At 38.4% G+C, this 25449-nt stretch overlaps 1 protein-coding gene across 4 annotated transcripts in view; it reads left to right on the top strand.

Moving 5' to 3' along the window:
- The window catches only part of UAP1 (UDP-N-acetylglucosamine pyrophosphorylase 1), a 30009-nt gene extending 4932 nt beyond the window's left edge, over positions 1–25077 (top strand). For 2 of the 4 annotated variants that reach the window (XM_032463847.1, XM_032463846.1), the window contains exons 3-11: positions 7192–7396; positions 9449–9624; positions 10986–11158; positions 15371–15564; positions 16685–16825; positions 17611–17799; positions 18921–18971; positions 23639–23705; positions 24495–25077. In XM_032463847.1, coding sequence (XP_032319738.1) covers positions 7192–7396; positions 9449–9624; positions 10986–11158; positions 15371–15564; positions 16685–16825; positions 17611–17799; positions 18921–18971; positions 23639–23705; positions 24495–24587 — 1289 coding nt within the window. In that variant the 3' untranslated portion in view covers positions 24588–25077. The remainder of the gene's footprint in view (positions 1–7191; positions 7397–9448; positions 9625–10985; positions 11159–15370; positions 15565–16684; positions 16826–17610; positions 17800–18920; positions 18972–23638; positions 23706–24494) is intronic. The other 2 variants (XM_032463848.1, XM_032463850.1) reach the window with 2 other exon arrangements.
- The last annotated feature ends 372 nt before the right edge of the window (positions 25078–25449 follow it).

Genomic DNA, 25449 nt, shown 5'->3' with positions numbered 1-25449 from the left:
CGGACTCTGGCCTTTGCCCCTTCTCTGTGTAGCCGGGTCACTTTGTGAGGCCGTGCGCTGGGTCGTGCAGTGCTGTGGCTCTGCCGCTTGGGGAACTTAGCCTCATTCTCTGAGGTTCACCACACACACTGTTTAGTCCATCTCCTTTTTTTCATTGTCCCAAGTTGGAGTCTTTGTCCACACTTTTGTTTCATTTTTCTTATGAAAAGAGTTGTCTATGTCTGTCTTCATCATTACATCGTGAGCTCTTACAGAGCAGCCCGTGTCCTCGGAGCCTGGGTGTCGCACAGCATTTAGAACAGGGTTCTGCAGTTGGTCGGTAAATGTTTATTGAATTGCCTCAAAGCTTTTTCCTCTACAGCATATCATAAAATCTGCCCCCATAACTAGTGCTAATGAGTGTTTTTGAGAACGGCCAAATAGCTAAAATGCAGCTTTTCTGGTGGGGTTAAGAGCTGTGGTTTTTATGATCTACTACTCTGTAAGTAAAAGTGACTAAATATTGCGGCACACGCTCCTTGTCTAATCTGGACCTCATTGCCTCAGCTGTAGAATGAACAGACTGGACTGATACTTTTCTTTCTTTTTTAAAAAAATTACTTTATTGCAAAATAATATCAAAGTAACAGAAATACTGTAGAGGGATTGCTCATAACCTCATCAAATCTGTGTTTTTATTTGCCCACATTGCCACCTAGTACTTGATTGTATACATGTTTACTTTTACAGATTTGCATAGGGTTACAGTTGTAATTTGTGGTCTATTTGCACCACACTATGGCTATTTTTATTCTGTCTTTCGCTCTTTGGCACTCCCTGCACCCCACAAAAAAAGAAACATTACTGCCATTACCAGCGCTCTTCTCTGCCATGGTCCCCATATCTTTCTCTGGGCTTACAGATTTACTGACCTCCAAACTGTGTTCCAGAGACCTCTAGGGTTTCGGCTGCTGGTGAAACTGTCTGACGTAGGGCCGGGGGAACGGACACTAAACAGGCAGGTCTTCAGTGACCCTTCATCTTCCCACTCTGGGAGCAGTTCTGCTCTGACCTGTTTTATGTATCTGACACACAAATAAATAAACCTCTGACATGTGGTTTCATTTAAAAGGGGCTGGAGATTAAAAACACTGAAAATAATTAGATAATCTTCAAGGAAGGCCCTTTTCGATTTAAAATGCTTGGTAGTAGCTAACCTAGCTTCTCACTTAGAGTAGGGCTCTGCCCCTAAGATGGGAGAGAGTGACTTCCAGAAGGATCCTTCTGAGTGGAGAACTAGAGCGATACTGTGACCCCCACTAACTTTGGATTCATGAATCCTTCCCTCCTTCCCTGGGTTTCCAAAAAAAGGCTATGACTCCAGACCCAAAGCCACCACACAGGCCTCTTCTTACCCTCTGGTCTCCCAGCTGCCTCTGTTTCTCCTTGTGATTTTATGAGAATAAAGTCTTCAAACTAACTCTTATGGAAAGCCAAAGCTTTGACTTTATATAATGGGGACCATGAGCAACAGTCAAGGCTTCCTATAATTCAGGTCTTCCTTATGCCCTTTTTGTTGGAATCTGTGGAACTAGTCCACATTTATGACTTCATTTAAACTAAAATCCAGAACTATTACAAGCAAGTCTAGTATAAGAAGGTGCAAAGCAAACTTCCTTTTGGCTCGTCATCCAGGGAACAACATTTATTTGTGGCTTAAACAGTAAGGGTGGAGGAGGAGACTTTGTAACTGACGTTGTATACTTTTCACTTAGCTGGAAACTGCCACGTGTGGGCAAATACGTAACAAAATGTAGTTTCTGAAGTAAGTCATCAAAGGAAAGAAATTGCATTGCAAATATCGTGATGCTGTATTTCAGAGAGTAGATCCTGATAATTGAATCAAAGGCAGCCCCCCACCCACCCCGACACCACCCCAGGACAGGGGAAATAGAAGCATTGTACCATAGTTTCAAAGTGTCTGGTGGATACTGACGTTAGATAGTTTAACACCTAGGGTGGAAAATGATTGACGAAGGCTAAATACGTAAGTGATGACTGCTCTTTGTGGAGAGGGAGCTTGTTTTAATTTAATTATAAATGTTCTGGCCAGTTGTAGAAAATGTGATGTGGAAGAAGAACTGAAGAACTGAAGAAAAATGATCTGTCTTACAAAACTGAGGTCGTGAAAGGGAAGTAATTCAGAAGCTTTGATGAGAATACAGTTTTGGTAAAGATACTCACACTGGGAAAATACATTAGCTTAATAAAAAAAAGTCCCATTCTTTATAAATGCATGCTTAAATTGAACACAACAATCTTCTATTTTGTAATAACAAATTAGTATTCAGTATTAGCCTTTTTTTTTTTTTTTTGCCTGTGGTCTCATTTTAAAAAATAATCTTAATGGTGCTGCTCTACTATATCGCATTGTGGTAGAAAAGTAAATGGGTTATAACTTTATCTCCTCTACATTTTCTGAAATCTAGTGCAGTGGTATTTCTAAATAGATATGTTTTATTTTAATAGTAACAGATGCTTGTTTTAGAGAAATTGGAAAATACTAAAAATTATTAAAGAAAAAATATAAATCTCTGCTATCTCACAAACCAGAGATAAATAATCACTAGTAACATATTATAGTATTTTTTTACATACGCACATTAGAATTATCATTTATGTGTAATTTTTAGCCTGCTTGAGGATATGTTATGAAAAATTTCAAGCATGTTTGGAAACAGATATTTGGAGACAAAAATAGTATAATGAACTCCCACATACGCATCACTTTAATGAAATAATTGCCAAATTTTGCTAATTTTGCTTCACCTATCCTTCTTTTTCTTTTATTTTTCTCTCCTCTAGTATTTTAAGGCGAATCTCAAACATCATGTTACTTTTACCCTCCTAAAGTTCAGTATGCGTGTCTAAGTGTAAGGACATTCTCTTACTAACCACAATACCATTGTCACACCTAATGCAGTTCCCAATAATCCTCTATATCTAACACCTGTTTAAATAGAAATTTCCCTTATTAGTCTGCTTTTTGTGCTTAATGTTTTGGGGAAATAATTAATCTATCAAATAAATAATAGTTTCACCTATAAAATGTGATTAAAAATTAAACGCTTGAAATACCCCCCTCTAACTTTCTTGAGTAGTCTTCCTCTATTTCCACCAATTGAATAGCCTGTTTTACCCCACTCCTTGCCGTGGAGTACTGACGATTCAGATGGAAAGTTCTGGCAGTGCTCTGCTTCCAAAGCACCTATGCCATCCTGCTTGTTTCAGGCACGTGCCCAGGTCAGAGTATGTATGAGAGGAACTAGTCCAAGCAGGAAGCTATCCAGGAAGCAGCTGACCCGTGAGAGGCCACGACTCTCCAAGGAGAGAGATGTACCAGCCCTGGAAACAGCTTGATCTGTTTTTTTTTTAAACCTCTGATGTTGTGTGTGTCAGGTCTTGACCTTTGTAGGAAAGTTATTAACTCTTGTGTCCTATAGTGAAAAGACAGAAAGGATGGTATAGTGATGTACTTTTCACGATTTATTTTTTCATGTTTCTGCAGAAGTTTTGGGATAGACGTTAGTGAATTCCTAATTGTTTCGTGGATTAAGTACTTTCTAATCACTTAATGTTTTCCAGATAGGTGTAGTGCTGCCTGAGTAAAATTTATGTTATGGCAAATACAGTTTGGCATCATGTATTGTTACTGTGTAACTAAAAGGCTTACTGACTTTTATTGGCTCACTTAATTTCTAGCAGTATTTTCTCTGTCCTTGCAAGATAGATACTAATTTATGTGTTAGATACTTTCAATAAACATTGCAGTTTTATTGAAGTAACACAGATGAAGTGGATGAACACTTTAGCCAGTGTACACACGGTCTGATATTGGTAACGACAGCTGTAGCTGCGTTTGGTTCTTGAATTGCAGCTGGCTTTAATACTCTAGGGACTGCTTTCTTTCCTCTTGTTTTCCCCTCTCTGCTCGTAAGTGAGATGCATAAGCAGGAAGAAGTTAATGCAGAAACCCTTTAATCACAAATATTTACAGATGGTGTTATAATTCACTGAAATAGTTGTGGCTAGGTGGAGATGAGCTGTAAATGCATATCTGGCTGGAAACGTACACCTGGCAGGCATGGTGATCGGATGGGTTATCAGGTCCATAGATGGAAAGAAGAATTGGAGAAAGTGTGGCAGACAGCACCTTAGGAAACAAACACGTGCCATTTATTTGAATAAAGAATTAAGGCCCGACGAGCTGCTGGTTGGCAAAGCTTTAAAATGGAAAAATTTGGAAATCTGGAATGAAGTGGTAGTTTAGGAAACTGATCCATGAAAGAGAAGAGATTATACAGTGACATTTAGATAATTAGTCAGGATCCATGGAAAGTGCTTCTTGGTGTTGGGTGGCCTTCAGGTGAGCAGGAGCTGAGACATGGAGTTGACTCTTACCTTTACAGGTAAGGGCACTAAATAACTTACCTTTGGACTGAAGGTAAAAGTAGGAAGTCAGGCAGGATGACTACAGCCACATTAACAGTAAAACAACTTAAGACACATGTGGTCTATGAAGAAAATAAATAGTGTGGAAAGAACAAAGACCTCTGTGTCCAGAATATTTATCTGGGCCTCTTTGGGAATGTGTTTAGAAATATTTTTGATTCTGACACCTTTGGTGGTATGTGAGAGTCCGGACGGGCTGAAGTTATTTATCTGCCGTTCTAGAATGGTACAAACCAACCTGAGCAAACATGAGTGTACTGATAAACTTTATCTCATGTAATGTGATTATAAGGTACTGTCTCAGATCTGCTGGGGTAAAATATAGCATACTGTAGATGTGCTATATTCCTTTTCTAAATTTTGAAGAGTTCTGCATTCTGAAACATCTGACTCATGGGTTTAGCTAAGGGGTTGTGGACTGGTATTTTAAAATTATGCTCATTCGGTCAGTGACAGCAGAATTAAATTTATTTCCTAGAAACCATGGCTTCTTTGATAACTCAGGGAATAACCAAATGTAAAACAGTTTTCAGAACTGCTTTATATGTGGCTCCCTGCTCCCTTCAGATTGCTTCATCTCAGCCAGGCTTTGTTACACGGTGGTTATGGGGCTTGTTTCAGGGCCACACACAGCTGGAATGCTGTGAGAAACTCGGTGTTCGGCAACTTTTGGAGAATGTGGGCTCTTCCCAGCTCAGCAGCTTTTCCATGTAGGGTGATGGTAAGATAGATGAGAAGAGGCAGCATAGCATTCTCGTGAATTCCAGGGGAAAGAGAAGAAAAGGGCGAGAAGAAAATAGGAAGGAAAGTTTGCACTCCTAAAAATTATGCTGCTGTACTCTGTCTATTAACTGTTTAGGTGTGATAAGAGGCTGCTGGAGGCAGTGTGGTGCTGGCGAAGACTCCAGACTCGGATTCTAACCCTGATTCACACTTACTAGCTGTGTGACCTTGGGCAAGGCCCTGAACTCTTCTGAGCCTGTTACCATCTAAAATGGGGGAATTTTATACCTACCTACCTCTCAGGTTACAGTTACTATTTTGGGGTCTAACATCCCAAATCTGGTAAAGTACAGTGAAGTAAGAAGAGAAAATTCTCAGGTAGCTAAGGTTAGCTTCATATCAAAGGTAAAAATTGTGGAAATATCTAATACACTTTTAAATTTTTTTGATTGAAATAGTTGCTAGAGAGTTGCTGCATAACATCCTTGGCTCTGCGTACTTACTAATGAAGATGGATTGTAGAGTCAGAGCTGTCCCAGTCCTGACTCTATAATGGATCGGTTTAGCATGTTTAAGTTTATGATGTGCTAGTATATTAGCTTTAGGAAAGCCTAGTATATCAAGAACACATAAAGCACAAAGTTGGTAAATTGCACAAACCCGCATTACCTAAAAGATATAAAAAATAATAATGATTGTTACTGGCCACCACTGCCCCCCTGACTTGGCCTATAATTGTGGGTAATGGCCTGCTTAGTTCACAGAATTTCTGAGAATTTTAATGGATGTGTGAAATTCAGAAAATAGAACAAAACCCATCAACCATTGCTTTGTTTCATCTGACCTTTTACAGCTTTTCTAGCTTCCCAGAAACCCAGTTTCTATGTTGCCTCTTCTCACAGGCTGCTCTGTCTTCTGGTACTGAAACTGTCCACCTTAGAGTGATGACGTATCTCTTGTTAGAAATGATATATAGCAAGATTTTTTTTTAATCCAGATTGAGAGTCTCTGTCTTTTAATAACACTTACAGTTTTCATTTGTTTGCATTTGGGTCTTAAATCCATCTAGAATTTATTTTGATCCAAAGAATGTTTTTATTCAAGCATTATGTTTGGTTATTACTTATTGCTGAATATTCAGCTGGTGAAAACTGACAGGCTTCCCAAGAGCAGAAATAAGTCAGCAACAAAAAAACTCTGAGTTTCACATCCTTCTGAGCTGCAGTTGATTGCCCACTTTAAAAAAATTATTAATTTATTAAACATTTATTAATAATTACATACAATAAAATGCACTAGTTTATGAGTTTTGAACAAATTTATAAACCCATGTAACTACCACTGCAGTCAAGACGTAACATTTCCATCATCCCACAAAATCTCCTAATGCCCTTTTGCAGGCAAATCCTCTAAGTTCATTCAGTTGAGTTGGATTTCAAACCAGGGTATCCTGACTTCAGAGCCTGGCTTCTTGACCGTTGTACTACACTGAGTTCCCAGCTCAGAGTTTCTTTTCTTTACATTACTGGATGGTAGCTTGTCTAGTCTGTTTGCATGCTCATTGATTAATTATTTATTGTTGATTGATTGATAGGCTGGAGGTAATTTAATACCATCATCATTCCTCCTGAAACCTAGGGATCTTCACTTATCCTGTCTTTTTCTTGACTTGTCACATCTAAAAAGTTGTCAAGTACTTGTAAAACATTTGTAACATCTCTTGGTCTTTGCCTTCCAACCTTATCAGAAAAAATTCATTAAAATATTTTATGCATTGTTTGGTATTCAGTTGGGTTATATACATTTAATTTTTTAACAAAAATATTTTTATTAAGGAGATCATCTGTGATTACATGTGGATTCCTTGTTCTTTATGCCTTACGCAGATAGGGTGACTCTCTGCAGCCTCCTTTGTATGTACAATCCTAAAGTGCTGAATTATAAGAGGTTTTGTGATACGGGTATTTTCTTTTTTAGGACTTTTCCAGATTTCTCAGAACAAAGTGGCAGTTCTTCTTCTAGCTGGTGGGCAGGGGACGAGACTCGGTGTTGCATATCCCAAGGGAATGTATGATGTTGGTTTGCCATCCCATAAGACACTTTTCCAGATTCAAGCAGAGCGTATCCTGAAGCTTCAGCAGTTAGCTGAAATATATCATGGCAACAAGTGCATCATTCCATGGTAAGATACATCTCATTATGTAAGAGTATCTGAACATACATTCAAAATGCAAATATACTTTATTCATAAGCAGACGTATTTCCTGTTACTGCTAATTTCCTTCAGAACTGTAATTTGTTATATATGTTAAAAGTAATATGTATTATAGCTAGACAGGTGGTCACTCTAGCCTTAATGAGCAGTACATACCAACCTTTACATGCCTACCTGAGTAGGGTTGTCTCCATCTAGAAACCTCACACTGATTTGTAGCTTGTCTATGTATAGAATTTCTGATTGAAAATCAATTTCTCTCTAAAATTTGAAGGCATTGCTCTACTGTTTCAGCATTACTGTTGAGAGGTCCATTGCCATTCTGATTCCCAGTCTTTTTTTTTTTTTTTTTTTTGCCACTTTCTCTGGAAGCATTTGGGGTCTTTTCTTACCTTTAGTATCTGAAATTCCATAATGACGTGATATGGATCTGTTTTCAGTCACTAATCTGGGCACTCAGTGGGTTCACTCACTCTAGAAACTCACACCCTTAAGTTCGGGGTTATCAAGTCCTCCTGAAATCCTACCCCCCCCCCCCCCACACACACACATACACAAGCTGAAAGCTCCACTCATTTCTCTGCTGTGGGCCTAACTTGGATTCTCAATCTCTGCTGGTGTTCCGTGTCCTCAGGGCCTACCTTGGCCAGTGTTCCTCTTCTAAACACCGAGCGATTATGGAAAGTTCTCTGTTTTTCAGAAGGTTTTGATTTATCTTTTTCTCAGAGCAGCTTTGGAAGTTAGGCTGTTTTGAGGAGGGGAACCAGCTGTGTGTTTGAGATTACTCTGAGTCCTAATCTTGTTGTTTTAGCCACAGGTGACCAACAGAAGCTCTGCTGGCTTGGCTTCTCTGTCCTCCTGCCTGGACCAAGCTCAGATTCCCTTCCACTGGCCTTTACCCTAGATCAGCAGATACCCTAGGAGAAGGCAGCTGCATATCTCAGCTCTCCTTTGAAAGATTCTCGCTGTCCTTAATTTTAGTTCCAATCTGTGTTGCTTTTGTAGCTCTCAGATGCCTTTAAAAAGGCTTTTTGTAATTTCCTCAGCTTTCATAACTCTTAACAGGAGTATTGGCCAGCTGTGAACTAATGTTTTTTCCATCTTGATTCCCTTGGGGATTTTTGAGGGACATCTGTGTTCTAAGTGGCCAACATTCTACTCCCAGCTTTGGCCTCCCACTATCATGTTGGATTTTCTTGTCTCTCTTCTCACAACTCAGAATGTTCTTTTCTTACAGAGCAGTTTAGCCACTTCTTTTGTCATCTAAATCATGATGCCCAAAGTTTTTGTGCCCAAAGTTCAAAATACCCAGGATAATTTGTTAAACAGAGAGATATCTACTGAGGTGGGAAATTATATAATTTTCTTCATTTATTCATTTAACAGATATTCACTGAGTGTCTCCTTTTAGGTGCTGGGGATTTATCAGTAACCAAAACAGACCAAAGTCCCTACTTACATGTAGTTTACATTCTAGAAAGGGCAAAAGTTATTGCAGTCTCTAATTGTGGTTTTAGATAGATTGTTTTTCGCCTTTGCCACACTGGCATAGGTTAGATTTTTGTGACAACAGAGAGTATAATTACACTTTCATGATTTTAAATAAAGGGGTGAGCAGAGCCCAGATTCCATTTCAAAATTTTAATAAAAAATGTAAGAGATGATTAAAATGTATTGCATTTACCCTTTCCTCCCTATTTATTTAGGAGTTTTAAGTTTAGAACACACTTTTCACAGAGTTCTGAAATGTTAACTTGAGCCAGTTATGGGCTCTCTGTTACCGGAGGTTTGTTTTAATATAGTTACAGATTTATTTTATACATAAGGATTGATGAAGTTACTAGAAGAAATTCCCGTTGGGTAGCAGCTAATGCTACTTTATCCAGGAGAGGGATGAACTGGAGTAAAACAAGAAACAGTGCTCTCAAAGATTTTCTTTAGCTTAGGAAATAGACGAGACTTGTTTTGCCCTAATTCACACAACACTGTTGCTTAGAAGATCTGCTTTTCTCTCGCCAGGTATATAATGACCAGTGGCAGAACCATGGAATCTACAAAGGAATTCTTCACAAAGCACAAGTACTTTGGTTTTAAAAAAGAGAATGTCATCTTTTTTCAGCAGGGAATGCTGCCTGCAATGAGTTTTGATGGGAAGATTATTTTGGAAGAGAAGAACAAGGTTTCTATGGCTCCAGGTTTGTAACCATGCATATTTACTGGTGACTAGAATTGGTAGTCACATAACTCATCAAATGTTGATTTTCTCTTTAATACAGTGATTTGGATGTTAGAAAATTAATTTTTTTTTCTATTTGGCATTGATTTTAAAAAATGGAACTGCCCATTGGTGAAATGAATATGGTTTTATGCTTTTGTTGGATATCTGCCCTTTGAGCAGCTTTAGGGTATTTATTCTCTTTACCCAGTATTTTACATACAGTAGTGTTCATAGCTACGTTATTTATTGCAGTGAAAAATTGTAAATCATCTGCTGTTTAATAAATAAGAGGTTAAAGTATAGTTTACCTATAACATTATTTCTTAAACAGTATTAGAATAATTGTTTGGGGCTGTTAAGTGACAAGGAGAAATAATTTCTGTAGGTTAAATAAGAATGAGGAATACAGAGCCACACGCATGCTACAGTTGGGGCCACCACTTTGCACAGTTAGTGTGTGCACGTTGTAGTTTGTTAATGGCAGCCCTAGGACTGAGCAGTGTGCTGCCTGTGTAGCCACATACTGTAACCCTAAGTGTGATCCTAACTATAAAAGCAGATGTTCTGACGGGTTCCTGTCTACGTGAACCTCTGCTTGGAGGAAAGGCTGAAAGAAAATAAACGATGATATTGACAGTGGTGCTCTGCAGATGTAGGCTTTTATTTCATCTCAACTCTTTTTTTTGCTACTTAATTCTTTTTAGTTAATGAAAGAATTTACTATTTTTAGCTTTATTTTGTGACGTTTTCTAACTTTATCATCATTTAAGCTGTGGCTGAGTTGTTGATGGTAGAAGCACTGAAAATAGATGGGGAAAGATGAGGCTTTTGCTTATATTTAGTTTGTTGCTGTAGACCTTCATATTAATCTGGCTTCTTAACACGTTATTTGGTGTAAATGCTCAAGTATTTTTATCTTTAAGGTGGGTGAAATTGGCAGGGTTGGGACTATAAATACAGAGCTAACTTGAATCATACAAATGTTAATAAAATTTGAAATTTATGAAATAATCATTGCCTGGTAAAGAATTTTATATTTCTCAATACATTACAGGCCAAATTTTTAAAAGGGCTGAGTTAAAAAGAAAAGTGTGTTCTTTGGGGTTGCCCAGTCCCACATTAATAATGTTATTCTCTGGATACTTAGGTTAAATTACCTTTAAAATCACTTAGTATAACTTTTGGACACCTGAGTCCTTCCTCATGGATATTCAGTTTCCTTGGCCCTGTGATGTAAAACTGGTTTTTCAGAGATCTAAGTTTAGAAACATTAAATGATCCTTGGGTTACCCTCATAATGAGTTCTGGTATGCTACTAACAGGCTATTTTTTCCCCAGATGGGAATGGTGGTCTTTATCGGGCTCTTGCAGCCCAGAATATTGTGGAGGATATGGAGCAAAGAGGCATTTGGAGCATTCATGTCTATTGTGTTGACAACATATTAGTAAAAGTGGCCGACCCACGGTTCATTGGATTTTGCATTCAGAAAGGAGCAGACTGTGGAGCAAAGGTAATGGTTTTCTCAACTGTAATGAGGCTTAAAGTGGTCTTTCTCTGACAGTATATACATTCCAAGAGTCAAACTAGATTTATTAGGGTTTTTTGGATATTTTAGAAGCATTCATCTTCTAAAGTAGCTAAACTGTCCCATACCCACGTTTTCTCTTAAATTGGCCACATTTGAGTCTAGAAGTGATGGGGTTTGCTTAGTCTGTCACGAGCAAGAGTTCAAAATATGTGAGGATGATTTGTAAGTACCTGGGAAGGTGAATGGGCTTCACTAGACCTGGGATGGATTTATCAATATGAAATTGTTGGATGCATTAATATCAAGTTGTATTTGGTCAGATTAACCCAGTTTCTTCCTATGATAAAGTTACTGGAGTAGTAGGTAAGGGAAGTTTGGTAGAAATAGCAGATTTAGACTTCAGCAAGGGATTATCAAGATTTGATAACCTTGTGAATAAGATGTGAATAAGACTGGAGATAAGGACAATTAGGAGATTAAATAATTGCTTAAATGGTCACAGACATACTGATATTGAGACTGAGGGAGGGGGTAATGCCTTATAACGAGGCCATCTTTGGCATAATTCTTTTCAACATTTTGTTTAGTTGCATAGATGATGATATAAGAGACTTGCCTTTATGACATGAAAGACCATAACAACATCTTGGAAGATTTTCAAGTATTAATGTAAATATTACTTTCCTAGAAATCTGTAAAGATATCAGTTCTCACTGAATTAAAGTAGAACTATAATTCTGATCAAAGTCCCAGTGAGACTGTTTTGGGGACATTTGACCAAATGATTGTAAAGTTTAGAATAAACATGTAAAGATGGCTAGGAAAATGTTGAAGAAAGATGATGGTAAGGAGGGAGAGGGTTGAGGACAATCTGTCAGATATTGAAATGGGTTATAAGTAAAAAGTAACTAGGAGTGTAGTACTGAAACCAGAACAGAAAGACAGATTAATGGAACAGATCAGTGAGAAACAAACCCACATATATATAAGAATGTACTATATACAGATACGGCATTTCAGATCAGTGGGGGGAAATGAATGGGATTACTGGCTAAAAATAAAGATGTCACCTCCAAGGCTCATACCAAAATCAGTTTCTAATGGATTACAAAATAAAAACCCATAAAGATGTTGGAAGAAAATTTAGAATAATTTTATAATATTGACATGAAGGGAAGACCTTTCTACCAAAGCCGAAACTGTATAGTCTTCTGACAAAAGTGGATTAGACTACATATAAATTTTAAATATATGGATTTAAAAAGAAAGGCTACCATAAAAGACACCATACTGTTGGTTGGAGATTGTCTGTTATAAAGATGCTGCTTCTCTCAAAATTAGTCTGTAAATCTAATGCAAAGTCATAGAAGCTGAAGTCAAATTTACTAGTGTAAGTTTTGAGCGATTAAGCTGATAGACTTCATAAGATGCCTCCTGACTCTGAAAATAAAGGGTTGGTTTAGTTCATTGATTTAAGACCTCTGTCTTTTTCAGTGTTCTATGAGTATCTGTGCTGTACTGTGAATAGCTACTAAATTCTAATAGAAACAGTGCATTGGATTGTAATTATGTAGTTATTAAGCTTTAAAAAACAAAACAAAACAAAACAATGTATTTCTGACTTTGTTCCACTTGGTGTCACTCTTCTTTCCAAAACAGAAATTTTACTGCTCTGAGTTTCAGAATCAATTTACATTCTAAATGATTAGAGAGTGTTGAACCTGGGAGGGACCTCAGAGATCATCCTTAAGCCCAGAAATGAGCACCCTGAGGTTTAGTATCCCGAGCACCAGGCTCAAGGTCCTTCCTGACATTGGCAGAGGCAGGATTAGCACTATGTTTCCCAACTCTTAGCTTTAGTATTATATCACATTATAAAACCAAACTCTTTAGATTAATTATGTTTTTGCTGGCAGCTCAAAAAACTTTAAATTGGTGCACTAACTTTTATGAATGTACATACAGAGATGTAAGTGTAACCATTCTCTGTTCTCCATTACCCGTGGGTCCTCTAGGACAGATACTGTCTCAGTTTTTCTGCTTAGTGCTGTGTCTGGCATATAATGTAGTAGGAACTCAATGAACGAATAAATAAATGAAACTTCAGATGAAACTTAAATATGGCAACTGGCGTATGTTAAAAACTTAGAAATGCTAGAAACCATTTATGTAATCTGTCCTCCCACCCTTTCTCCTTTAATAAAAAAACAAGATAGTGGACTATATTTTTAACAAACATCTAAGTTAGGGAGTAATTCCTAGTGTGTAGTAGAATTCTTCGTAATACTTCTTTAACAGGCTCCTGTATTGGTGAATTAAGTATTTTTTATGGAGCCTTGAGAGAAGACTGAGTCAGTGGACTGGTTTACAGACGTACAAAGAGTAGGAAGGATTATTAATTAAAGATCATTTTGTAAAGCAGTTACAGTAGCTTTGAGGTTAAAGAGTTATTTGGAACTCGGCTTTTTAGGATTTATTTTATAGAAAATCAAGAAACCTCTTAATTTATACTATATATCTTTTCTGTGTCATATAAACGGACTTCCAGCTTTATGCACTTTACAAATGCTTTCTTTTGTAGTCTAGCCTTTTGTAGTATTTGGAGGCTCGTAGTTGTCATAAAAGTAAACCTTTCACTGGCAGATTGACACTTGGGACATGTAAAATGTGAATATGCTTATTATTTTCCATGGCTGGCCAGGAGTAGGGTTATATAGCAGTGACTGCAAAATTAACCTTGTGTGTGTGTGTTTTAATGGGAACGGGGGAAGTCTGCTCAGATTCCCTGTCTAGTAAGGGACCACTGTGAATTATTGGAAGTGAGAGGTACTGATGGCTTGATAGACTAGAATTGCAAAGAGTCTCATGATTGGTTGAAATCATTTTGCTACGTAACACTTCCCTCCGGTTTAACACTTGCTCGGTAGAAAGTTTCTTTTCATTGAGTACTGTACCCCTTTCAGGGTGGCAAACAGTGAGTCTACACAGCAGGCTTGCATATCCAGCGGCCCTGCCTCACTGAGCTGCACCCAGCGTCTTTATCTCTAATTGCTGTGTAAACGAAGTACTCAATGGTCGCTTTAGTTGTCTGGAAGAGACTGCTCCTGGCTGTACTTATTTTAAGAAATAAGTTGCTGAAGAAAAGTTTTAATTTCCTTGATATAATTTTGTGTATACTTAGGGTAGAATTTTCAAACTGGGGACAGATTTTTTCAGAATACTCTGAAGCATGCTGAATTGTTAATCAAACAGGGCAAAAAAAAGTGTCTTCAAGTATTTTTATTGTTTGATTCTTCTGTTGGATATTCATCTCATCTGAGGCTTGATTATTAGTGCATTACATTCAGTTCTTTCATACTTTTATTGTAAACAGTTAATTTAGGTCAAGAATATGGGACTAGTGTGGTGGGGTATCAAAATCACCTCTGAGGTTTTTTTTTTAAAAATTACATACTCTCTTACATTTTCCCTCTAACTTTGATTGCACACTTTTTTCTCAGCTCCCACACCAGTTTAGAGCCACTGATAGATTATCAAATCACTGGCTTTCAAACTTTTTTTAAAGCATGGAATCTCTTGCTCCAAACAAAATCTAGCATGCAAAACAGATAAATACGGATGGACTTTTCTGATTGAAGTTGGAGTGAGAGCCCTGTGACTTGCCTGCTCTAACCCCCCTGCCTCCCAGGAATTTGCTGTATTCATGAATGAAAATGAAACACCATTTTCAAATGAAATAATGATTTGGGCAATATAAAATGAGAGACAAGATGCCTTCTTTTGTCTTGTGAGTCCCAGAGACATTTCATTGCCTTTATTCTCAAAGTAAGTGAGTGTGGTTAAGGATAAATTAAATGATAAAAATATATTTGGGGGAATGTAGGCTCCTCATTTAATATTCCTTGTCCATTGTAATTTCTTCTGGACCTTATGTGTAGGATGAAATCTCTCTGCTGCGGTTTACTTAGGTGCTAAATAGGAGGGAGATAATTTGCCTCTTTCCAGTTGAAAAGTAGTCTGTCAAAATAATACAGAGATGGATAGGTGATTGTCTAAAGTTAAAGATTGCTCTTGACTTAATACCTTTAAGGCAGAGTAAGTAAACTTGTAAATGTGGTCTTGGAAGACGCCAAATCTCCAGCATAGTGCCTGATTAAATTCCTTTCTCTACTCTTGTCTTTCTTTGGTGGGCAGGTGGTAGAGAAAACGAACCCTACAGAACCAGTTGGAGTGGTCTGCCGAGTAGATGGAGTGTATCAAGTGGTGGAATATAGTGAGATTTCTCTGGCAACGGCTCAGAAGCGAAGCTCAGATGGACGACTGCTGTTCAACGCGGGGAACATTGCCAACCATTTCTTCACTGTCCCATTTCTGAGAGATGTTGTCAAGTATGGGCAGGATGGGGGCTTTAAAGATTGTGTTAATCAGAAGCCAAGTCACTTGAGAAGTAGGAGGAAACTTCGGGTCCATGTCCTGCATAATCCGTCTTCTTTCCTGAGGGTCACCTTTATCAGTGGCAGTTTGTGGATGAGTTGTAGTTGTGTTTAGTGAGGTGCATGCATCACCTGGTTGAAGGTTGTCGTGGCCCGTTCTCCCCAGTGCGTTAACGAGTCCAAAGCAATTCTCCCCTCTTTTCTCTTCTCCCCTCTTTCCAACTGTGCTAGGTTCTGGTGAAGCAAAGAATAAGAAAGGAAACACCCTCTCTTTGCCACAACTGGAAACCTTAAAAAAATATAGATGTCTACCCTCCATCTACTGAACAGAATTTCTGGAGGTAGATGCAGACATCTGTGTTTTTAAAAAGCTACCCACACAATTCAGTTTAGCGGGTTCTCAGACTAGCATTTAGGAACTAATGCATTTAGAAGGTGAAGAAAAAGGAAGTTGAGACCATGATGGAAATCAGCATAGTAGTGCCAACTAAGGATAAAATGAGAGCTGTTTTATCCCACCGGAATTTTAAGTGAAAGACATTTCAATATCTGATTCTTCACTTGACTGCTTTTTAGACATTCAAGATGACTATATCTACTTTTTAAAAAGTTACTTAGCTTTGCTTTAGAATTTCAACTCCAGTTCCAAAATGTTTCCCATTCCGCTGTGCTTATTGTAGCTGTTAATAATTCATCCACAGTAACTGCCAATACTCACCTTTCCATCCAACCCTTGAAGGCATCTCAGCTGGGAAAGTTGGGGCTAAGAGTAGAACATTTTATAAAAGACATGGAAATTATGGGAGAGACATTGGTGTGAGCTGTGTGTGTATATTTTTTGATTGTAGAGGTCATTATTTGATTTTTTCATTTTAAGGAAATGATTAGGGAAATCTATTCATTTAATATTTTATTTAAATATGTGCTGAAATTTAACAAATGGCTCTTCTCTTTGAAAATCTTAGTACTTCTTGTTGATACAAATGTTGGTGCATTTGCTCCTGAGTGTGATTATCAGATTCTTTGGCATTTTAAATTTGCAAAGTGATTGTCCTTTTTTTTCCCCCCTACTTAGTATTTATGAACCTCAGTTGCAGCACCATGTGGCTCAAAAGAAGATTCCATATGTGGATTCCCAGGGGCAGTTAATTAAGCCAGACAAACCAAATGGAATAAAGATGGAAAAATTTGTCTTTGACATCTTCCAGTTTGCAAAGTACGTTTTAAATAGCATAAGTAAGATTAAGTATGTGCCTGGAAATGTTGCTTCTTACTCTTCCGGCAGGACACTCTTTTCAGAAAACAGTAGATAGCATGTATGTCAGATATGGCATTTTGATCATGAGTATATCGTCTAGAGTCATTATAATTCTCTAGTATGCAACCACCAATCCAATAGTGAAGTTTGAGTACTTTTTAAAAAATTTTTCAATTAGTTCATCATCTGGCTCTCCTGAAAAATTGCTAACAGTCAATTATTTTGGCTGAGAGACAAGGTTGAGATAGAGAATTGGCCCATTTTGTGTTTTGGATGTCTTCCTGGCTTATGAGTAAAGGTTTCAGGGCACGTGTGTTTAGCTTATATGGCTCTCTATGAAAGGTCACACTGATGCTGAGATTTGTGTCTTAGAATTTAACCAGTATGAAAATGGAGAAGATTCATCTTCCCATATACACTTCTAAATCATTCTTTTTGCCTGTTTTTTTTTTCTAGAATAGATACTAATATAATCTTTTTTGCATTAAGATTTCTAACCTTTCTGACTTAAGATGAAGTGTTTTATAGTCGGAGGTGGAAATAAATTCTCATTTTGTACAGAGGAGAGAACGTCAGCTTTATTTAGTCCAGGGATGAGCATTATTTCTTTCGGCTTTCATTTGACATTGTGCTGGGAGAGCCTGCTGCTGAAGACCAAAGCCTCAGCTGTGCAGAGAGGAGTCAGGAGCTGTGTCTGCAGTTTTATTTCATGATTAAGCAATGTTTGTTTGGCTCCACTCTAGGAAGTTTGTGGTGTATGAAGTACTACGGGAAGATGAGTTTTCCCCGCTAAAGAACGCTGACAGTCAAAATGGGAAGGACAACCCCACGACTGCACGGCACGCTTTGCTGTCCCTCCATCATTGCTGGGTTCTCAACGCAGGGGGCCACTTCGTAGATGAGAATGGCTCTCGCCTTCCAGCCATTCCCCGGTGAGTCGGCACCTTTGCTCTTTTGTGTGGCTGCTTCCTGGGCTTTTCCTCTTGGACTTCTTTCTCCTCTCTGATGTATTCCTTGATGTTTTCTAAAAAAGCAAAGTATTGATATGGGCAGTTCCTGATGTGAAGTAATGAAGGCTTTGCCCATTACAAAGAGAATAATAGTTTTACTTCCCCTTAAAGAGGAATCTTCTAAATCTTTTATTATTTTTTTTTTTTTTGGATACGTGTCTATCGTGTCAGTGAAATGGCTCCTACTGATGGTCAGAAAGTAATTATTTTGGTGTGCCACATGGTCAAAGCCGTCGGCAGCCACTGTGCCGCAGGGCACAAGGATTGGTTGTTGCTGCCATGTATCTGTGGCCTCACTACAAGTGCTGTCTACGAGACACCCTGCCCCTGTCCCCTGAGAAGGCCTGCCACCCACAGGCTGCCCACGAGACACAAGCTAGTGCTGATCTCCGCACGGCACGCTCGGGGTGCTGAGGGAGGTGGCAGGAAGGAAAGTGCATGCCACTTAACATTCACTGATGTCAAACTTTAGAAATGTTTAGGAATTTGAGAAGTTTGAAAAAAAAAAAGAGGATCCCTGGAGCTACTCAGATCTGAGATAAAGCACTTTTAAGCTAAATCTTGTATTTTGTGATAAAACCTTCATTGGCACCTAGAATTCCCCCTTTCTAAATCAGGCGATGTTTCTGTACTTACATAAAAACATTTTGCCATATAATTTATATTCTTAAGAGATAAAATGGCTGTCTGCATGCACGAGAACACTCGAATGCCTTGATGAATGTTAGAACATTGGACATTGGAACTTACTGGTCCATAGCTGTGTTTTTACAAGAAGGAACAGCGGTAAACTGTCTCACAGTCCAAGGCCATTTCAGGCTCTGTCTTGTCAACAAGCTTGCTCTGTGGCATGTCAGCTTGTCCTCATGCTTCGTCTTTGGCCATTGAGTTTTTTTTTTTTTTTACCCCCTCAGATCTCCTTTGCCAAGTTTATGATTTGCCATAAATACAAGCCTTTCCGTCAAGTATATTTTGCAGTTCCACTTCATTTTTATTGTTTGGTTTGTTTCCGTTCCCATTAATGCTTATTTATTCCCACATAGCAGTGCTCCAAATGGAAAGTCAGAGGCCATCACAGCTGATGTCAATCACAAGTAAATATACCAGCCTGCCTGCAGCGCATGGTGGTGGGGCTGCGCTTCCCTCCTTACTAACTGGCGTTGTAGTTTAGTGCTCTCTGCCATTTGGTGGTCTGGGGGGGTGGATGGTTGAAGCTTTGGTGGGGTGTACTGCTTACTTGGTGGCAGGTATCTGTCTGGATGACACTAACGCAGAATCTCAGTGCATGCTGGAAATGGGGAGCATGCTTTACTAAAGAATCTGACCATGGGTATTTGAGCCCGTGGTGGCTCAAATGAAGTAAAAGAGAAAATCTAGAGCAAGTCATAGGCCAGGGAGAACAAATCTGGAATCCCAATTTTCCCCTTTTAGCATAAGCATTAGTTAGATAAAAATAACATTCTGCAGATGTGTCTTGCTGAATTGGATATAGGCTCTCAGAATAAAGGCTAACTGCTCCTGACATATTTGATAGCTCTTAATGTGGAGAAAACTGTTCTTTTGATTTATGTTCATACTTATTAGCTCCGTTTTTGGTCTCTCTGCTAATTTTAGTCAGTTATTATACTGTGCCTAAAGAAAGTATATTTTTGTCTTAATGATAGATAATTTTTAGCTAGGAGTAGCATGTATCCTCTCTCATTATGGTACTGGTAAGATTTGAAAAAGCCATTATCTTTATAGCTAAAGAGACAGCTTGATATTCTTGTTACACTTTAAAAATTATTAGGTTTAGTTTGAATTTTAAGTTTTTAAGAAAATTTGGGGAATGTGTACAGGGCAGAGGATCTGGAGGTGGGAGTTATCTCAGAAACAGAGCAGTAGAGATGTCGGTTTCATCCGTGTTTTCTTCTCCTGCCGGTGCCACTCATCTTTGCCCTGGAGAGACAGGGCCCTGTGACTGTTGGTGTTTCTGGGCTGTGGCCCTGGAGACAAGGAGGTGGACTCACGGAGCTGGCTAGTTAGTTTCTTGTCGGAGCCGTGGGTGAGGTTGCCCCTCGTGTCATGGCAGCTGGGATGCAGAGCCCTTCATCATTTTCGGTTCCATTCATCGTTTTTAATATGTGGAAGCAAGTTGCTTTTACAATTAAAGGAATAATTTTTTTGACTCTAAATTTCCTTTTCATTGAACCACAGCTTTTAATCTAAAAAGTAGAATAGTTTCTTAGTTATACAACTGAAAACAACATTCAGCTATCTCAATTAAGATACAGAGAGTTTTAAACATTACTTAGTTCTTATTTGGATTTTTCAGTTTCTTATTCCCCCGACTCCGTTTACTTCATTTTAGCCATTTGTAGAATAATTAAACTGAAATAAAAGTTTGGCCCCAAATGAGATCATGGACTTAGAAGCAATAGTTCCTGCTGGAATTCTTAGCACTAAAGGATGCCCTCATAGAGTAGAAAAAGGAAGTATTCTGTATAAAAGAGGGAAAAGACAGCTTGGAGGTACTTTTTTTTTTTTTAAACATTTTTTATTGATTTATAACCATTTTACAATGTTGTGTCAAATTCCAGTGTAGAGCACAATTTTTCAGTTATGCATGAACATATGTATATTCATTGTCACATTTTTTTCCCTCTGTGAGCTACCATAAGATCTTGTATGTATTTCCCTGTGCTATACAGTACAATCTTGTTTATCTATTCTACATTTTGAAATCCCAATCTATCCCTTCCCACCCCCCGCCCCCTTGGCAACCACAAGTTTGTATTCTATGTCTATGAGTCTGTTTCTGTTTTGTATTTATGTTTTGTTTGTTTTTTTTAGATTCCGCATATGAGCGATCTTATATGGTGTTTTTCTTTCTCTTTCTGGCTTACTTCACTTAGAATGACATTCTCCAGGAGCATCTGTGTTGCTACAAATGGAGTTATGTTGTCGGTTTTTATGGCTGAATAGTATTCCATTGTATAAATATACCACATCTTCTTTATCCAGTCATCTGTTGATGGACATTTAGGCTGTTTCCATGTCTTGGCTATTGTAAATAGTGCTGCTACGAACATTGGGGTGCAGGTGTCATCCTGAAGTAGGGTTCCTTCTGGATATATGCCCAGGAGTGGGATTCCTGGGTCATATGGTAAGTCTATTCCTAGTCTTTTGAGGAATCTCCATACTATTTTCCACAGTGGCTGCACCAAACTGCATTCCCACCAGCAATGTAAGAGGGTTCCGTTTTCTCCACAGCCTCTCCAGCATTTGTCATTTGTGGATTTTTGAATGATGGCCATTCTGACTGGTGTGAGATGATACCTCATTGTAGTTTTGATTTGCATTTCTTTGATAATTAGTGATATTGAGCATTTTTTCATGTGCCTATTGATCATTTGTATTTCTTCCTTGGAGAATTTCTTGTTTAGGTCTTCTGCCCATTTTTGGATTGGGTTGTTTGTCTTTTTCTTACTAAGTTATATGAGCTGCTTATATATTCTGGAGATCAAGCCTTTGTTGGTTTCATTTGCAAAAATTTTCTCCCATTCTGTAGCTTGGAGGTATTTTGAAAGAAGGGAAGCAAGGATGCTGAGTTTTGACAAAATGACATTATTTTAATTTTTCACCCTAACATCTGCTCAACAGTGTTGGCTACCAAAAAGCTGCGGGACTGAAGAGCTGGGAGACAGCACTGTTAGGGGCTTATTTCCCATCTCTTGAGGTTTTACATTTAGTGATGGTCGCTCCTGTCTTTCCTCCTCCCGGGCATCCAGCTTTGTTTATTAAAGTTGACTTTCTCAGTTTCTTGGGGCATCTTTGTGTTACTAGAAAGGAAGTTACATTTAGATCAGCTACGTGTTCCTTGGCTTCTGATCCCGGCACATCAGATCCTTCAGGGGGTCAGGTAGGACTGGGCTACATACATATTATCAGTGGAGTGGGTCTTCAATTTTCCTGTTTGATTTTACATGACTGAGCTGCTCTAGAGCATCTGGACCAGCTCTCTTGAGCTCTTTTGATAGAATCTGACAGATGTCTACATCTCTGGCTGGAGAGATAAGTGCTTCACCTTTTAATTTGTCTTTTATCTGAATTAGTCTGCTGTCCACCTACTCTTACAGTTCATTTACTCATTCAGCCAACAAGCATCTGTAGGTCCCGCACACAGACCCACAGGTACTGTTAGTATCCCCGTCACTGCAGTAGTTTACACAAGAGAAATGTGATTTCTTACAGCCTGCTGGAGGTCCAGGATGCACATGCATGAAAGTTAGGTAACATAATCAGGCAGCATATGTTTACGCGTTAAATATGTGGTATAAATAGTAGTCACCCTAGGAGACAGGGACTTCTCAGATGTCTAATTTATTTACTGATTTTTTGTATAAATAAACGAATGAAAGTAATCAATCACTATGAAATGCAAATCAAAGGAAGGGTGGGGCTTGAGTGAAATCTTGAAGGACGGGTATGATTTGGATAGTCAGAGGGTATTCTAGTTTGGATAGTCTCAAACTAGAAGGTTGAGAATGACTTGGAATAAGCCAGAGTGGGTGCAGCTGGCCCGGTGTGAGTGGCAAGTAGCAGGACAAGTAGGTTGAAGTATGGTATAGAGCACCTTGAAGGCTTAGCTGAAGGGTTCTGTTCAGAGGAAGACTGAGTGTGGCTAAACTCAGAAGCCCTTGATTTTGTTGACATCACCAAAGCTTCAGACTATGTGTTTGGTAAAACAAAGGAGGGCTATGGTCTGAGGCTGCAAGACACTAGATTTTTGTCTGCCCCATATTTTATTGGTAAAATTCTTAAAATGGTGAAAAACATAGAGGTCTGATGACTTTAAACATACTAAAAATACTATTGACTTTTGTATTAGAAAATTTAGGAACTGAGGATTATAAGTGGCTGTAAATGTTAGAATGTGACCTAGAGGAAGCAAGTGGTGACTTCAGCCTCGCCTTCTCTAGGATACATTCTCTTTAAAAGGGAACTTTGGCGAAAGTAACAGTTAAACACCTTGAAACACTGAATAAATCATCTCAGCTAATCTAGGTTTGGGCTGTACAGACAGACACTTCCTGGGAAATAATTTAACTCCCGTTTAGAGCAGTACTATCTAATAAGAGTCTTCTGCAGTGAAGGAAATGTTCTGTATTTGTGCTGTCCTATTTGGTAGTCATTAGCTATTCATGGCTACTGAGCACTTGTTATTATGACTGAGGACCTGAGTTTTAAATTTTTAATTAATTTAAGAAATTTTAATTAATCTAAGTTTTAAGTAACCATCTGTGGCCAGTGACCACTGTATTGGGCAATGCAGCTTTAGAATATTTGTCATCATCAGTACCTGACACGCAGGGTTGTGGCAAGGAGTAAAATGAAATACAAAGGATGCAGAGTGTCTAGTGGTGAGCCTGGAACAGTGTATGCTCCATAAATAGTCCCTTATTTATCAAATTAAATTTTGGAAGTGACCAAAAATGAGATGTACATTAGGGGGTAAGTGTGTCAATATTGGTGAAGTGCTTCGAAGAGCTGCTGGTAACCACTGGGCACATACCCCAGATACTGTCTTTTCGACCATAACGATTTTGTATTAACTTCATCCTTGGGGAATTTAGTAATCATGAGGGTAGGATCTGTTCTATTTATTTGGGAGAGTTTTGCTACCTACAGGCTTCTCAGAGAGAGCTTATAGCCTGTATTTTCACTCTGGCAAGTAGCATGGGAAGCTGAATCTTTAACACGTCTGATTTTTTTCCCTTAGTTTGAAGGATGCCAATGATGTACCAATCCAGTGTGAAATCTCTCCTCTTATCTCCTATGCTGGAGAAGTAAGTTTGCTTTGCTTTTTTCCCTATTCATTTAGAAGTAGGCTTGTGATATTGTTCTTTGTTGAAGTGGAGCATACCCTTAGAGAAGATGCAGCATTTTCCAAAGGTCCTGCCCTGGAGCTAAGCCTGGGAATGAGCCAAGAGAATCCTTCCTTCTGGGCATTCCTGTTTTGGCTTTGCATCCGTCCCATAAGTGGGTTAGCTGCCATGAACAGAAGGTTTAATGTTTGTTCCATTTCATTGACACACTGAAATGCACTGGGCTTCTAAACAGTCAGCATTGTTTTTAGATAAATCACCTGGCCCTGTTTTAGTGCAGTGTAATTTTTCTTCTCAGTGGGCTTATTTTGTTCATACCCTTAGTACTCTCACTTTTAAAACCGGGGGATTTAGCGGCTCCTGCTATTCTAATATGTAATTTTTTTTTTTTTTGGAGATTCTTGTCAGATCGTTTAGTTCTAGCATCAGAAATAGCTACCTTGCTTAGTTAGAATGTTAACTCCGTTGGGTAATGATTATAGGAAGAATTGCTATCATCTTATTAACTTTAAAAATTATATTATCAATAATTTTCCTCTTTCGTTGTTTCTTTTATGCTTCCATAAATAAATCATTAAGCCCAGTTTAAAAAGTATACTGAGTAGATTTTTAATTGACTTTAAATTCTGTACCTCAACCCAACTTTCAGCAGTTTTGCTTTATTATCATTATTATGGCCACTAAGTCCAGCATTGCATGACTAGTGTCCACCGGTTTTCTAAGTGTGTTTCATTTTAACCCTTCTTTTAGGGACTGGAAAGTTACGTGGCAGATAAAGAATTCCATGCACCTTTAATCATTGATGAGAATGGAGTCCATGAGCTGGTGAAGAATGGTATATGAACCAGATACCAAGTTCCACCACCACAAGAAGAGCTTTTATTTTTGATAGACCGACTGTGAACCTACAGGGCCCCTCCTAGAATACTCAAGTTTGAACGTCCACAGGCTTTCATTTTGCTTGTTGAACTCTTGTCACTACTGCTCTGCCCCAAGATCCAGACAACTGAACTTCAGAAAGCATTTTTATGATTCTCAACTCATTGAAGGTCTTATTTATATTTTTCAATTGTATAATTTTTTTTCAAGCTAATGAAAACATTGGCCATGTAGGAAATTTCCCACAGCTGAAGTAGAGTCAGGGTGTTCAGCCTCACTTTACTTGGAGCTGGAAGCGTTTGTTTTTGAAGTTGTACATAGTAATAATATGTCATTGTACATGTTGAAAGGTTTCTATGGTACTAAAAGTTTGTTTTATTTTATCAAAAATCAAATTTTTTTAAGAAAATAATCGGACAGTAAAATAAACTTTCTTCTTGTCTCTGCAGTGTCATTTGTACCTTGAGTTAATTATTCCATTGGGAAAAATGAAACTTCAGAGAAACTCTGAGATAATGCAAAAAAACAAATTGATACTTCTGGAAGATTGCAGAGTCATAGTTTTTTCTTTTTTAATGAATATCTAACTTTGGACTTTATCCTCTATCACTGTACAGTAGTGGCTCTCAACCAGAGATGCTTTTGCCCTCTTCCAAGGGACATTTGACAGTGTCTGGAGACACTTTTTGTTGTGCTGAGAGGGTGGGTTGGTAGTACTGGCTCCTAGTGAACAGGGATCAGGGATGCTGCTACCCGTCCTGCAATGCACGGGACACCTTCTTTAAAGAAGAATTGTCTGGCCCTAACCATCAAGGTTAAAAAATCA

Source organism: Camelus ferus, chromosome 21, assembly GCF_009834535.1.
Source record: "Camelus ferus isolate YT-003-E chromosome 21, BCGSAC_Cfer_1.0, whole genome shotgun sequence".
Lineage (NCBI taxonomy): Eukaryota > Metazoa > Chordata > Mammalia > Artiodactyla > Camelidae > Camelus > Camelus ferus.
Note: the sequence above shows the minus strand (reverse complement) of the source record. Positions and strands in the feature narration are given on the sequence as shown.